Source organism: Sapajus apella, unplaced genomic scaffold (genome assembly GCF_009761245.1).
Source record: "Sapajus apella isolate SASKATOON/1434 unplaced genomic scaffold, GSC_monkey_1.0 scaffold128, whole genome shotgun sequence".
Taxonomy (NCBI): Eukaryota; Metazoa; Chordata; class Mammalia; order Primates; family Cebidae; genus Sapajus; species Sapajus apella.
In genome coordinates, this window is record NW_022437068.1 from 4471033 (window position 1) to 4485357 (window position 14325).

The window sequence follows — 14325 nt, forward strand, 5'->3', positions numbered from 1 at the left end:
GCCTGAAGCCCCCTGGGCTTTTTGTTCATGTGAGCCAACAACATCTCCCTTTAGCTTCAGCACAAATGAGTTGGATTTCCTATCACTTGCAACCAAAAGTATCCTGACTAATATAACCTGGTGAGTCAGAGTAAAGAGGGACACAGACAGAGATCCCAGCATGATGCGCCCCAGCCCCACCAAGGCACCAAGGATCTGCTCTCTCAGGCTCCTGCCCCCTTTCTCACCTTGGAGAAGTGGGTGACTCTCGGGAGTGATAGACAGCTCCATCCTGTTCCCCTTTGGGAAGGGTCTCGAGTAAAGCCAGCTCTGAGCTGAGGCCCAGTATTGCCAAAGTCTCCCATCTGCTGCATGCCAGGCAGTAGGCTGGCCACTTAGAGTCCACAGTCTCAGCTAATCCCCTTAGGATCAGGTTTTTTGTTTTTTTTTTTTTTTTTTTGAAATGGGGTCTTGCTCTGTGGCCCAGGCTGGAGTACTACAGTGGCAGGATCTCAACTCACTGCAACCTCCTCCTCCTGGGGTCAAGGGATCTGCCTCCCTCAGCCTCCTGAGTAGCTGGGATTATAGGCACGTGCCACCATGCTTGGCTAATTTTTGTATTTTCAGTAGAGACAGGGTTTCACCATGTTGGTCAGGCTGGTCTCGAACTCCTGAACTCATGATCTGCCCGCCTCAGCCTCCCCAAAGTGCTGGGATTGCAGTTATGAGCCACTGTGCCCAACCAAGGTCAGTTTTAACATCCTCTTTTGCAGATAAGGAAGCTCAGAGAGGTGACAAAACTTGTTTGCAGTTTTGTGGGTCACCTGTGCTTCTATGAACTCAAATTTGGGGTTTTTCCCAGTCCCAGGACTATTCCCTCTACCTCTAGCCCCAGGGGACTCTGTGCAGCTTGGCTTTGCCCATTGCTCAATCCAGCCATCCCAGGGTCAGGGATCAGGTGGAGGCTGGCAGTTTCAATCTATCCTGTGGATAAAGAGTTTGAAAGCAACAAAAACCACCACCATTAATACCAACACAGGAGCTGAGCTTTAATGGCCCAATTTGCCTTCGTCTCCAGGGAGAGCTGGGCAAAGCTAGAGCTTCTGGCTTTGCTTGTATGGAGAAAGGGGAGCAGGTACTGAGGCAGGTCAATTCTGACACCTCAGAGATGTGGCCAGCTTTTTGGAGCAGACTCTCCAGAATGGAGAATGGACTAGCAACTGCTGAAGATGGGCTTGTCTGGCAAGGGAAACTGGAAACTGGGGCTCATGAACATCCCCAGGGAAGGTGGGTCCGGTGGAATTTCCCACTCTGTTTCTAAGCTCTTCAAGATAAGGATGACGTCAGGGACTCAGCTCTTCATTAAATGTGGGCGGGTGAGCATGGCTTCTAAAGACTCCATGCTCTCGATGCTGGGACCAAGGTGCTGGGGCAAAAGAGCAGGTAGCTTCCAGAGGCTGATAGAAAGGCCTGTCTCTCCATAGGCCACATTGGGAAGGGGAGGCATGGGGCCTGGGGCCCTACACTAGGGGTGAGACCCCAGGCCCAATCTCACCCTCACTGGGAACTTGGCCTTCACTGCCCCTCTCCCCCAATGTGTTTCAGGTCTGATGACTACATTCTACATTCCTGTGACTGTCCCTGCCTGCAGCTCAACCTCCAGCCCTGGTCTGGCCTTGATGCTTAGCTACTTTTTAAAAACCTGTCCGAGGCTGGGTGAAACCCCATCCTCTGATGCCCAATCTCAGAATGTTCACTATCAGGAAGTAATGATCATAATAATTAACAAGTTACATTCATTGATGTTATTCACAACGTTAACTAGAATCTGTACGGCTTCTTGCTATTTACAAAGTGCTTAAACACACACGTGGACACGCACATGCAGCCCACACACATACACACACACACACACACACGCCCCTCATTTGGTCTTCTCAGTAGCTGTGAGTCGGCAGGACCAGAGATCTGTTATTTCCATTTCATAGGGGAAGAAAGTGAGGCCCAGGGAGGGGAGAACAACTGCTCCAAATCATGAGCCAAGTGTGAGCTGCTGCTGCTAAGAGTGTCTGAGAAGACAGATACGTTCTCCCTTCCCATTCATTCCTTCATTCATTCCTTCTTTCCTTCCTGCATCCATCCAGCATTTATTAAGCACCTATGTGTGTTCCATTCTGTGCTAGACACTTATCCCTAAACTGGGACACTTTTCCAAAAAGCAAGATTTCCCTCATGTTCCTGAAAGATGAGTTGGGAAGAGGAGGGGCACAGATCCCACGGGCCTTGGGGAACCTGAGACTCCAGATCAGTAGGTTTTCGTGGCTGTCCCTTCTCAGGCCATCCCGGGTGAGTGAGAAGCCTCATTTTTCTCTCATGAATTATTTCTCAAAAAAAAAAAAAATTAAGGTGGGATGGCTGTGGCCGGGGGAGGGTGTGGGGGATGGGAGATGCCTACGGTCAGCCACAGAGTCCTTGGCAGGTCTTAAGCCGGCGCCACCTGGCTGGTCTCCGTCTTGGACACGGTGGCGGAAGCCTCATCGTCACCCAGCGGGTTCTTGCCGCAGCAGATGGTGGTGAGCATGCAGTTCCGGAACTGGAAGGCAAGAGGCCTGAGTTAGGGCTGGGGCTGCCCACAGTGTGCTTGGAACTGGCACGTTGGTGAGGTTTGCCCCAACCCTTTCCTGGCTTCTGCCCCTCACAATTCCACTCAAATCCGGCCTCCTGGACAGAACTTGCTAAGCAGACACTCCCCACCTGTAGAGATGCCAGGGACCGAGCACAAGGGGGCTGCATCACCCTCAACGTTTCATGGTGCCCTCTGTGTGCCAAGGGTGTGCTGGAAATTCTCTCCTGTAATCTGAGAGTTTGGTGTTTTGCCCTTTCTATGGATGAGGAAACCAAAGCCCAGAGAGGGGAACTGACTTGCCTAGCACCACACAGCTGGAAAATGGCAGAGCTGACTTCAGAGACTGTTTCCCCCGACTTCTGGGTTCCTCAGGGAAACCACTTGCTGTTTGTTACGGGACTGCTTTATACCTTTACCCTTCAGAATAAGATTTTTTAGCTCCTTATTCAGCTTTATGGAGACTGGCCCATCCCATTCTCAGCTTGGGACCTTCTGACGTTGACATTGGGCTTCCAGAACCATCTGGACTGGAGCTTCTCACACCTGAGTGAGGATCCGAGCCACCTGGAGGGCTTGCTGGAAATGCAGGTTCCTGGGTCCATCCTGAGATTCAGCAGGTCTGGGTGGGGCCCAGGAATCTGCATTTCTCACACACTCCCCATTGAGACTGCTGACCCGTGAGCCCCACTGCCAGTAGCCCTGATGGAGCCCCCTCCCCTGCCCTGGGACATAGCTTATCCTTGGCAGGCAGTGCCCATGGTCTGGGGTACTGGGGTCCTCCCACCCACAATAGGCACCTGCTTGTTCATCATGATATAGATGACAGGGTTGTAGATGGCGGCGCTCTTGGCGAAGAATGCTGGGATGGTCATGAAGATGGGACCGAAGTTGGAGCCCTGGTGTGTGAAGATGTAGAATGCCACGCTGGCATAGGGCACCCAGCAGATCAGGAAAGCGATGACCATGATGATGACCATCCGGGTGACCTCCTTCTCTGCCTTCTGTGTGGTGGCCGACTCCTGCTGCTGGGCGGCGGCCTGCAGGGACACAGGACCCAGGTCCAGACCATGGCTCCTCCGAGGAGCAGGAGCTGTAGATGTGTGTTGGGGGCTGGACGCTCAGAGGCCACCCACCCCCAGCCCGTACCTCCTTGACGGTGAAGACAAGCTGCCCATAGCAGAAGAAGATGATAATCATGGGGATGGTGAAGTGGACCACGAACATGTAAATGACAAAGGACTCGTTGTTGACCTCCGGCTTGAGCGTGTAGTAGTCGATTCCACATGAGCACTGCAGGCCCTCGGGGATGTACCTGAGACGGGCAGGTAGGGAGACCTTACCTGGGAGGGACTTAGGAATGGCCCTGGCCAAGGTGCCTGCCAAGCACTGGCCCTTTCTGGGGCTTCCCGTTCCCCCCCTGGAAAGGGGATCATAAACGTCTGTGTGGCTGGGTGACAGGATGGACTGCATCAGGTGGGGATGCAGATGCACCTTGTGGAATCAGTGTCACTTCATTGTTTGGTGGCTGTGGTACCAGATGACATGACCTAGCCTCATGCCCTGCCTCAGCATCCACTGCCTGCTGAGCCTCAGGCTATGCCAGGCAGAGGTTGGTGAGGAGGAGGGAAGAGCCCTCGGGCTCTGTATTTGCGGCAGTTTGTACAAGCTAGCAACATGGTGAGAGTATTTTCCAGGCCAAAGACGGACATATAGGGTATCTAAGGGATCTTTGTGCAGCTTCTGGAAACAAGAGTCTCCCAGGGCATGTGGTTAGGATGTGGCAATGGTTCCTGATGTTGGTGGCAGTGGAATGGCCTCAGGAAACCCAGAGCATCCAATGGCTGAGATTCCAGAGGATAGAACTAGGCCAGACTGGAGAAGATGGGGAAAAAGTCCAGGGGGTGGGCTGGGATTCAGCAAGGGGTAAGAAATGGACCCTAGCAAGACTGAGGAGAAAAGGGAAGTGAGAGTGGGAATTTTCTGGAGGCAAAGGGACATGAGGCCTCTGGGGACCAGTCACCAGTCCTGATGTCCAAACCACTGTACCTGCTGTGTCTCATCTCAGCCCCGTTTGGAATGGCCTAGAGGCAGAATGGGACCCAGTTCCCAGGGGCCACAATATGGCCACCTGCACTAGGAAGGCGTGGCCTCCCCTGCTGCTGAGGCCCAAGGTTAGAGGGGGTTGCCCCCAGGGCACTAGACCAAAGAGGATTGGAATTTGCGCCTGGCTTAGTTGAGGATTAGGGGCACAGCCAAGGTGAAGGGTTGGGATGTCTTGGATTCTCTTTGACTTGGGGCTCAGGAGGTGGGACCAGCCCTTCAGCAACTTTAGTCTGTTCCTCCTTCTGTCCTACACCCTACCCTGGGTGGGCATTTGGGCCAGAAGACATACAAGGTCAGTGTCTGGAACCAGACAGCACTGGGTTTGAGTCCTGACTGGAGGACCCTACAGAGAGCCCCAGCCCCTTCCCTTCTGCCCAATGCCATTACCTGGACCAGCCGGCGAGGGGCGGTGCGGCGCAGGCCAGCGCCATGACCCAGGTGAAGGCAACGCCCATGATGGCATGGTTCTCCCCGAAGCGGAAGTTGCTCATGGGCTTACACACCACCACATACCGCTCGATGGCCAGGACCACCAAGGACCACAGGGCAATTTCACCTGCAAGGCAGCCAGCGGGCGGTCAGCACAGACCCCACTGCCTGTCTAAGGAGGGCGCACTACCCCTAGACAAGGAAAGTGTGGCTAGGAAAGCAACCCGGAGTGAGAGAAGGACTTGAAGAGCCCTTGAGGGAGGAGAGCTTGATACTGGGAGGAGGAGGAAGGGGCAGAGGGAGCCCAAGCTGAGGGGAGCTGGGCAAAGAAACTCAGTGAATGGGGGAAGTTATTTGCTTAGAGCTCTGGATCCATGAGGGACACGAAAAAGATCAGGAGGTCATGACTGGACTGGGAACTCAGTAGGGTGGTGTGTGCGTGTGTGTGTTTTAACAGAAGAATGCATCCTAATGTGAGGCAGAGTTCCTTGTTGGGAAGGAAAGCAGAGGTGGCGGAAACCCAGAATTGGCGTCCTTCCTCCCTCTCCCCTCTTGGGAGATGAAATAGCTCAGGGCATGTGGGACCCTCTCCTAGGAACCATGAAGCATCGGGCAATGTTTTGCCCAGAGGAAGAAGGAGGGAATGATGGCATTCAGACATCTGCCCTGCTCACCACCCCACGAAGTTCCACAGGGACAGTGGCCATATAGTTACCAACCAAACTGGGACACTCCTGACAAGGAATGGGACGATAATTGTAAACTGGGACTGACCCTGCAGGAAACAATCACCCTTTGTGGCACCCCCACCTTCTGGCCAGAATCGGGCGATCTCTGATTATTGAATGTAGCAAACGCCCAACAATGGCCAGAGAGTCCCTGAGAATGGGACCAAGGATGCTGCCTGGACATGGGGGAGAGAGGGCAAGGCTGGCAGAGCGACGCTTGTGGCTGGCGCTAAGCTCTCCCTGTCACCCTGGCTTTGCAATGGCTGCCACGAGTGTCTCCTCCTGCATCTCAGTGGACACATTCCTGGATCACAGCCCAAAGACCTAGGCTCTTGTTGCTGCCAGGCCACATCCCAAAATGAGTCTCTTCCCCTCTCCTGCCTCAGTTTCCCCTCTGTTAAGTGAGATCTGTTATCTCTGCAGCACCCCCATTTGTTTTCTTGTTAAATGCAAGACATTATTCTAAAGCATCTTTCACAGTCACATATCACCTGTGAAAGGAGCTGCTTCAGACGGGCAGGAGCCCAGGAGCACGGCAGGGAGGCTGGAGGGGCACCCAAGGACAGGGGGCTGGGAGGAGAGGCAGAGGATGCCAGAGGGGACCGAGCCCAATGCCCAGCACAGGGAAGACCCAAAGACTGGAGGATGGAGAATCCGCTTCCTGCCCCGGGCTGGGGCCCCCAGAACGGAAGTGTCTGGCTTGCCCAGCTCTCCCCTCGGTGCCCAGCCTGGGTCTGACCCAGCACAGCTGCTCCAAGGTAAACAGAGGCTTGGTGTTCCGAACACGGCCCAAGGAGCAACACAGATGCGAGCTTCAAACTCAACTCTGCCCCTATCCCTATGTGACCCCCAGCAGGGCGCTTGACTTCTTTGAGCCTCAGCTCAGTTTCCTTGCTGTGAAATGAGACAAGCGCATTGCTCCAAATAAGATCAAGGCAGTGTTCAGTGCCAGCCCTGCACAAATAGCAGCCCAGATATCACCACGAACAGTGTTTGTTGACTGAATATATGAGGGCTTCAGATAATGCTGACAGGAGAGGAGAAGGGAGAAGTCCTCTCAGCCACCACCGCCAAGCCTGGGACTGTCCCACACCCCTCCATGCTCCCGGGCTCCTGCACACCCCGCCCGCACCCGGCTCATACCGCCCAGGGTGGCAAAGAAGCCCTCCGCATTGCACCCTGTGGGCCCGAAGACGAAGTATCCATGCAGAGAGGTGTAGAGGGTGGTGGTGAAGCCACCGAAGACCATGAAGAGGTCGGCCACGGCTAGGTTGAGCAGGATGTAGTTGAGAGGCGTGCGCAGCTTCTTGTGCTGGACGGTGACGTAGAGCGTGAGGAAGTTGATGGGGAAGCCCAGCACAATCAGCAGGAACATGTAGGCGGCCAGCATGGAGAACTGCCATGGCTCCGCCAGGTAGTACTGCGGGTACTCGAAGGGGCTGCGCACCACTCCCGTCGCGTTGGAGAAGGGCACATAGAAGTTAGGGCCTTCCGTGCCATTCATGGCTGTGGCCCTTGTGGCTGCCCCACGGCTGCTCCCACCCAAGAATGCTGCAAAGGCCTCAGCTCAGCCACTCAGGGCTCCGGCTGAGTGATTCCGGGCTCTGAGCCCCCCCAGACCCTTATAAAGTGACCTCCCCCTCCTAAGCTCCTGGCTGAATCAGCATCTGAGAGATTGGCATGTTCATAATCATATTAATCCCCGCTGCAGAAACTGAGGGCCTAATTGGCTTCCGAGAGGGGCCAAGGTGACACCAGGAGGAAGCCTGAGGTCAGGGAAGGGAGGTACCCAGGACCTTGGGAAAGAGAGGAGAAAGCCCCTAACTTCTGTGTGACTTGTCTGTCCCAAGGTCCCAGCTCAGTCTGGTGGCCTTGGTCTGAAATGGAGACCATGGGCCTCTGTGCCATCTTCCCTGGCTTAGTATGGCTGACTTCGGGTCTTTGTCTGGACTGGACTGTGAGTTTCTGGACAGCTAGAAGCTCTTCAGTTTATTCTCCTAGTCTCTCATCTCGTCATACAGTCCCTTACCTGTTTGTTCCCTCTGGGCACATCCAGTCCCCACACTCCTCCCGCAGGAGGAGCTCCATGAGGGCAGGGGCTGCATCTTCCAGCTTCCGTTCCTGGTGCCAGACACATGACCTGGGGCCCAGGAGCCCAATCACTGTTGCCTGGAATTGGAATTCACTCTGTGAGTTTGTTCATTAAACACGTATGTGTGGGCCCCTGGGAATACAAAGATGGAAAAGAAACAGCCCTGCCCAGAGAAGCTCAGGGGCTGAGGAGGACTCAGAACTGGGAAGAAGCAGATTCCGCCCAGGGTGTCTGTGAGGTTGTGGAGACAGGTCTGACTGCCTGGGGGAATGCAGCCCAGGAGGCCATGTTTGGACCTTTGGGAGAAGGAGCAGTTTTCCAGGTGGCCAGGTGGGGAAGACCCAGGCTGGGGGCAGTTGTGATGGGTCTTGAACAGCAAGTTGGGTAACATGGCTTTATCCAGAGGGAAGTGGGCAGTGGCTTGGGCAGATCTCTGGGGTAGAAAGGTGACTCAAATGTCCCCAAAGCTAGAGTGGAGGGAGGAAGGATGGAGGGGGCTACCAGAGCAGGGGAGGGACGGAGCCCCTCAGGGACTCTAGTCTGAAGGGGAGGCCCGTCCTGGAGGCAGCAGACAGGGCGCTGTTGGGGGATATCTGGTCAACCATGAGGGTCTCAGATGCCATGTGCCAGGTGGCCCCAGGAGGGCTGGTTCCAGGACAGCAGAATGCACTGTGGGAAAGAAAGTAGTCAGAGCCTTGGGGGCAGATGGCCTGGGGGCAAATGGAGGTAGGTCTCCCTCTTCAAGCTATCCAAGGAACACGATGACACCTCCTAGGAATGAAGTAGGTGGCCAGGGTGGCCTGTGCAGGTGCTGAGAGTGCCTGATGTTCGGCCACTCAGTGACCACTGTCCAGCCAACATGTGTACTGAGCACCTACTGTGGCCCAGACAAGGTGCTTGGTCCTGGGGGAGACTCCGGGGACACAAAAGAGCAAGTTCCCTCCCCCGTAAGAAGCCAGTGTTTCTGTGGGGGTGGGGACACAGGGACCACAAACGAATAATGGAGTGAGTAACAGCGAGGACAGTTCAGTCACAGCCACTCCCAACACAGGAGGCTTCTCAGAAGCTGGAGCATGAGTGGAGGGCCGGAGCAACAGGAGGAAGCTTCAGGGAAAGGCCGTCCAGGCAGAGGGTCCCCTGCGAGTGCAGAGCCCCGAGGCCAGGAAAGTGTCCTTTAATCTCTCTCTCACCCGGTCTCTCTGCCCACCCAGGATTCCCAGATCTGTCTGTTCAGAAGGGTGCCCCCTTCCCTGCAGCCCACCTGGGCTCTAGCCCCCTGCCTGGCCTGGGCGGTGTTGGGTCTAACAGGGCTTGGCACATGTGACAGTGCTGAAGCAGGGCGGGTGGGATGGGGCCTCTTGGAGTTTAAGGCGCTTGGCCTGGTGATTATGCCCAATGCTAATGAGGTTAAGGTGGGGGGTTTGATTCTGACGTGGACCCTCATGGCCAGGAGGAGGGTGTCCTGGAGGCCTTGGGTCAAGACTGACCCACACGCGGCCCCTCCCTGGCCAGGCTGAGCCCACACCCTACACAGCTTAGCAGTACCTCAGCGCCTTGCTTGTTGCCTGGTGCTTCTGACAGCATGAAGCCTTTTGTGTTCTGTTCTTGAGTTTTGTGCTGGTCTCCCTGCCTGTAACGTGAGTCCACAAGGGCGGGCCTGGGTCTGTCTTGCTCACAACAGGGTTTCCAGAGCCCAGCACGGCGCCTGGCCTGTGGTGGAAAGAGGTGAGATGTTGGCTATTTTGTTCACTGATGTGTCTCCAGAGCCTGGCACCTAGAAGGTGCTCCCTGAATACTTGTTGAATGAGTGAGCGAGTGGGGGAATGGACCTGGTGGTCCCAGTACTTCCGCTCTCGGTCTCAGGTTCCTCCCTTGTGAGTTTCACAATCTCAACCTCATGGAGTCCTGGTGATGGGGAACTAACAGACGTCACTGACATGGCAGTGCTCTTTGACAAAGAAAAAAATTTTTGAGACAAGGTCTCACTCTGTCACCCAGGCTGGAGCACAGCGGTGCGATCATAGCTCACTGCAGCTTCTGCTTCCTGGCCTCATGAGAGACTCTCACCTCAGCCTCCCGAGTAGCTGGGACCACAAGTGCACACCACTAATTTTTGTATTTTTTGTAGAGATGGGGCCTCACTATGTTACCCAGGCTGGTCTCGAACTCCTGGCTCAAGTGATCCACCCTCTTCAGCCTCCCAAAGTGCTGGAATTGCAGACGTGAGTCACTGTGCCCAGCCCAAGAAATTTTTTTTAAACAAAAAATGCTCTTTGTTCAGGGTAACAGGCTCACAGTGAGCTGGACGGGTCATTTGAAGTCACCTACTCTGACTGTCTCTGCTACATCCATTTTGCAGATGAAAAGACTGAGGCTTAGGTCTACAGGGTTGTTCAGGTCCTGTAACAAATCAGCGACAGTCTGGGCTATAACCCACACAGCCAGCCTGGCTTCACAGGGTAACAGCTTCCCTAACCTGCTTATTCCTCCCTCCCCTCATCAAACACAGCTCTCAGGAAAGACCATCCAGCTATTCACACCATGGTATAAATGACTAAAGAAAGGTTTAGCTGGGGTAATGGAAAGGCCCTGGACTGAGTCACACAGGCCTGGGGCAGGGCAATGGAAGCCTTGAGGAGAGGAGGCTGGATTCTAGCTGGTCTTTATCACAGTAGTCTTGCTTCGCCTCTCTGGGCCTCAGTTTGCTGGAACAAGAGAGCCTCAGTGTGGGGTGGGGGGCACACCCAGCTATACAGTAAAAGTCACTTGCTTTCCCCATGAGAGCCTGGCTTACGAATCTCTGGACCCTACAGCCTCGGTTTCACTGTTCTCCCTCATTGGGCAAGACTCTTTTCCACACACTCTTACATCTGGACTGAGGCTACAAAACCTGAGTGCAGCCAGCTCCCCCACCCTCCCGAGGGTGTGCTTTGGTCCTCCACTCTGTAAAATGGGAATGACATGAGTACCTACCTAATAGGATTATTGAGAGTGCTTGTAAGTGATCAATATGTTTGTTGCTGACAGTATTAATCTCTTCCTGAGTCTCCTTCAGGTCTCTGTTTACATTCATGTCCTTGGAGAGACCGCTCCTGACCATCTTACACACCAGGCACTCCCACCAGGTGTGGTCGTTGTTTTGTGACAGGGTCTTGCTCTGTTGCCCAGGCTGGAGTGTAGTGGAAGCTTGGCTCACTGCAACCTCCTCTTCCCAGGTTCAAGTGATTCTCCTGCCTTAGCCTCTCAAGTAGCTGGGACTACAGGTGTGTGCCACCACGCCTGGCTGATTTTTATATTTTTAGTAGAGACAGGATTTTGCCATGTTAGCCAGGCTGGTCTCTAAGTCCTGATCTCAAGTGATCCTTTCACCTCGACCTCCCAAAGTGCTGTAGTTACAGGCGTGAGCCACCACACCTGGCCTATTGTTTTTGAGACAGGGTATTGCTCTGTTACTTGGGTTGGATGGCAGTGGCACAGTCTTGGCTCATTGCAGCCTCAACCTCCTGGGCTCAAACAATCCACCACCTCAACCCTGAGTAGATAGGACCATTGGCCTGTACCACCATGCCTGGCTAATTTATTTTCATTTTTGTAGAGATGGGGTCTCCCTATATTGTTCAGGCCGGTCTCTAACTCCCAGGCTCAAGTGATCCTCCTGCCTTGGGAGCCACTTGGGAGGCTATAATTTTAAAATGTTTTTTAGAGATGAGTCTTGCTCTGTTGCCAAGGCTGGAATGCAGGGGTACAATCATAGCTTACTGCAGCCTTGAATTCCTGTCCTAGGCTCAAGCGATCCTCCTACCTCAGCCTCCTGAGTGACTGGGTCTAAAGGTGCGCCACCTCACCTGGTCTCATTTGTCTTCTTATTGACTGACCTCCCATCTCTTTCTAGAATGCAGGACCACCCTGGCCTGTTCATCACTGCCTCTGAGCTCACAACCTATAGGAGGTGTTCAATAAACATTTGTTGAATGAATGAACAACTCCTCCTGCCCCCTGTGAAGAGCGTCTCACTCCCCACTGACCACTGAGGAATCTGGGGCACGCAGGGTCAAAGTTCCTCTGCAGAGCTGGGATTTGAACACAGGCCTGGCCAGCACACATAACTTGTGTCGGGCAATCCAGAGAAACCCATGGTGTGGGTGTTGGCCAAGCTGGAGTGTGGGGGGATTTCTGAGCCATTGCCCTCTGCCTCCCTCTCAGCAGGCTCGGGAAGAGCTGTGAGGAGCTGCGGGGCATGGAGTCAGGGCCCTGGGGCGACCATCTCTGAAGGTAGATGTGGCCATCTTGGGGCACCCAAGTCCCAGCCCTCAGGAGCCCAGGTGCAGGCTTTGCTTCTGCCTTGGAGGATTAGGGGCTTAGCTTGCAGTGCACAAATCGCTCTTCAGCCTCCGCAGGAGAGGAACTGCTGTGAGAGGAGCTGCTAGGTCAGCATCCTTCTCCTCTTCTTCCTCGGCTTTCTTTCTTCTGGTCCCCCACATGACTCAGCCCCACCTGGCTGCGTCACTGAGACTACGTGAGGTCTTTGACAGCGCTGAGAGTGTCAAGAGGCAATAAGGGAGGGAGAAAGACCAGTTTTCCTTCCTTCCTCTTTCCCTTCTACCCTAGCATTTGCCAAACTCCTATGTGCCAGACCCTGGCCTGGGCCCTGGGAATGCTGAGATGGATCCTACACAGTCCCTGCTCTCAAGGAGCTTGCAGTTTCAGGAGGCACTGACAGGGGAAACTAACCATGAGAAATGAGAGTTTTCTCCCAGTCCCAGGGCTGTGGGAGCCCAGAGGAGAAAAAGGTGGACCAGGAGGGTGCCTGGGAAGCTCCCCAGAGTGGCTGGCCTCAAAAGAGCCCCCCAAACAGGGCAAGCAGGAGCACCAGCTGGGTATGGAGGTGCTGGTCCCCTTAGGGTGGCCTGGCAGGGACAGAAGGGGTCTGGGTATTGGCTGAATGGCACAGGCAGCCACTGCGAGTGGTAAGCAGGGAAGGCCGTGACGAGGTCTCCATTCTGGGCCAGTGTTCTGGATCTGCGTGGGGAGAATCAGGGAGGCCCAGGGTAAGCACCCTGCCCAGTGGTGGCCTCTGCCGTGGGCACACAGACTCCGAGCCTGGGAAGAAACACAGCAGTCACCTTGGAGGAGGGGCCTCTGCCCACCTGTGCGACAGCCACCAGGGGCTCCTGGCTTCACAGCCTTGCTGGGGAGAGATAGGAAACCGAGGCCCGGGAACCCCCAACTGCCTGAGGTGGGTCTAGAGTCAGATCCACTTGTGGCTGTCCAGTCTGCCTCTCCCTTGCTTCCTCCTTCCAAGAACATGGGTACAATGTTGAACTCTTGGGAGATGACAGATCAGGACCAGTCCCAGCCAGATAGTGTGTGTCTCCCTATAGAATTCAAACTGGTATCTCTCAGTTCAAGCGATCTTCCTGCCTTGGCCTCCCAAAGTGCTGACATTACAGGTATGAGTGACCAGACCCAGCCATGTTCAGTTTTTACAAGGTCATTACCGTCAGTGATTACTTCATTTATCTAAATTTTTTTGAGAGATGAATGTTTCTCTGTTGCCCAGGCTGGAGTGCAGTGGTGCAATCATAGCTTACTGCAGTCTTGAACTCCTGTCCTTGGCTCAAGTGATCCTTCCACCTCAGCCTCCCGAGTAGTTGGGACTACAGCTACATACAGGCCAGAACCACTGCCCTGCCGTGAGCCTCCCGCAGCTGCTCCTCTCTGGCTTCAGTGTCCTCTTAGTTCAGTGGGCATCACCAGGTCCCTGTGGTGCCTTCCTTGTCATAGGCATGTGAGGGGTCAAAAGGATCATCATCCAGCACTGTTCACAGATGTAGACTGAGGCTGGAACCTCGGAGTCAGAGCTGGAGGGGGCCCTTTTGTACAGATGGGGAAACTGAGCCTTGGAGAAAAGACTGGACTTGGCTCAGACCCAGACCAGGCTGAGAGAGAACAGCAGCCAGACACAGGGCTTATGTGTGAAGGTTGCACCCAGGTGCAACCAAATATGCCTTGGCTGAATGCCTATTTGCTGAATGAAAAAGAACGTGACTGAGGCTCAGTGTCATCACCTGCATAAGAGGCAGGCTTGGATGATGTACAGAAAGTGCATCTGTCTGAACAGGGGCCCCACTCAGGCCTCTTGAGCTGAGCTTCCTGGGGCAGCAAGAGCCCGGAATAGCACACTCATTTTTGTGTTCATCAGCTGAGGGGATGCGAGAATCTCCGCTGGAACCCTCCCTTGCCTCCAGCCAGGGACCATCTGATCTGTCACTGTGATTGACTGCTAGGTAGCTGGAGCTGTTTTCTCTTTCTCCCCTCTTTTTCCCAGCCATATGCAAATGATTTCAGTTCAAGTCATGCACTAATGG

General features: G+C 54.4%; 1 protein-coding gene across 1 annotated transcript; it reads right to left on the bottom strand.

Moving 5' to 3' along the window:
- Positions 1–1003: 1003 nt before the first annotated feature.
- Positions 1004–7493, bottom strand: RHO (rhodopsin). Its single transcript, XM_032262385.1, has 5 exons — positions 7009–7493; positions 5096–5264; positions 3752–3917; positions 3403–3642; positions 1004–2572 (listed from the first exon to the last, which is right to left on the bottom strand). The coding sequence occupies exons 1-5, from the start codon at positions 7367–7369 to the stop codon at positions 2462–2464; spliced, it is 1047 nt and encodes a 348-aa protein (XP_032118276.1). The 5' UTR covers positions 7370–7493; the 3' UTR covers positions 1004–2461.
- Between the last annotated feature and the right edge of the window lie 6832 nt (positions 7494–14325).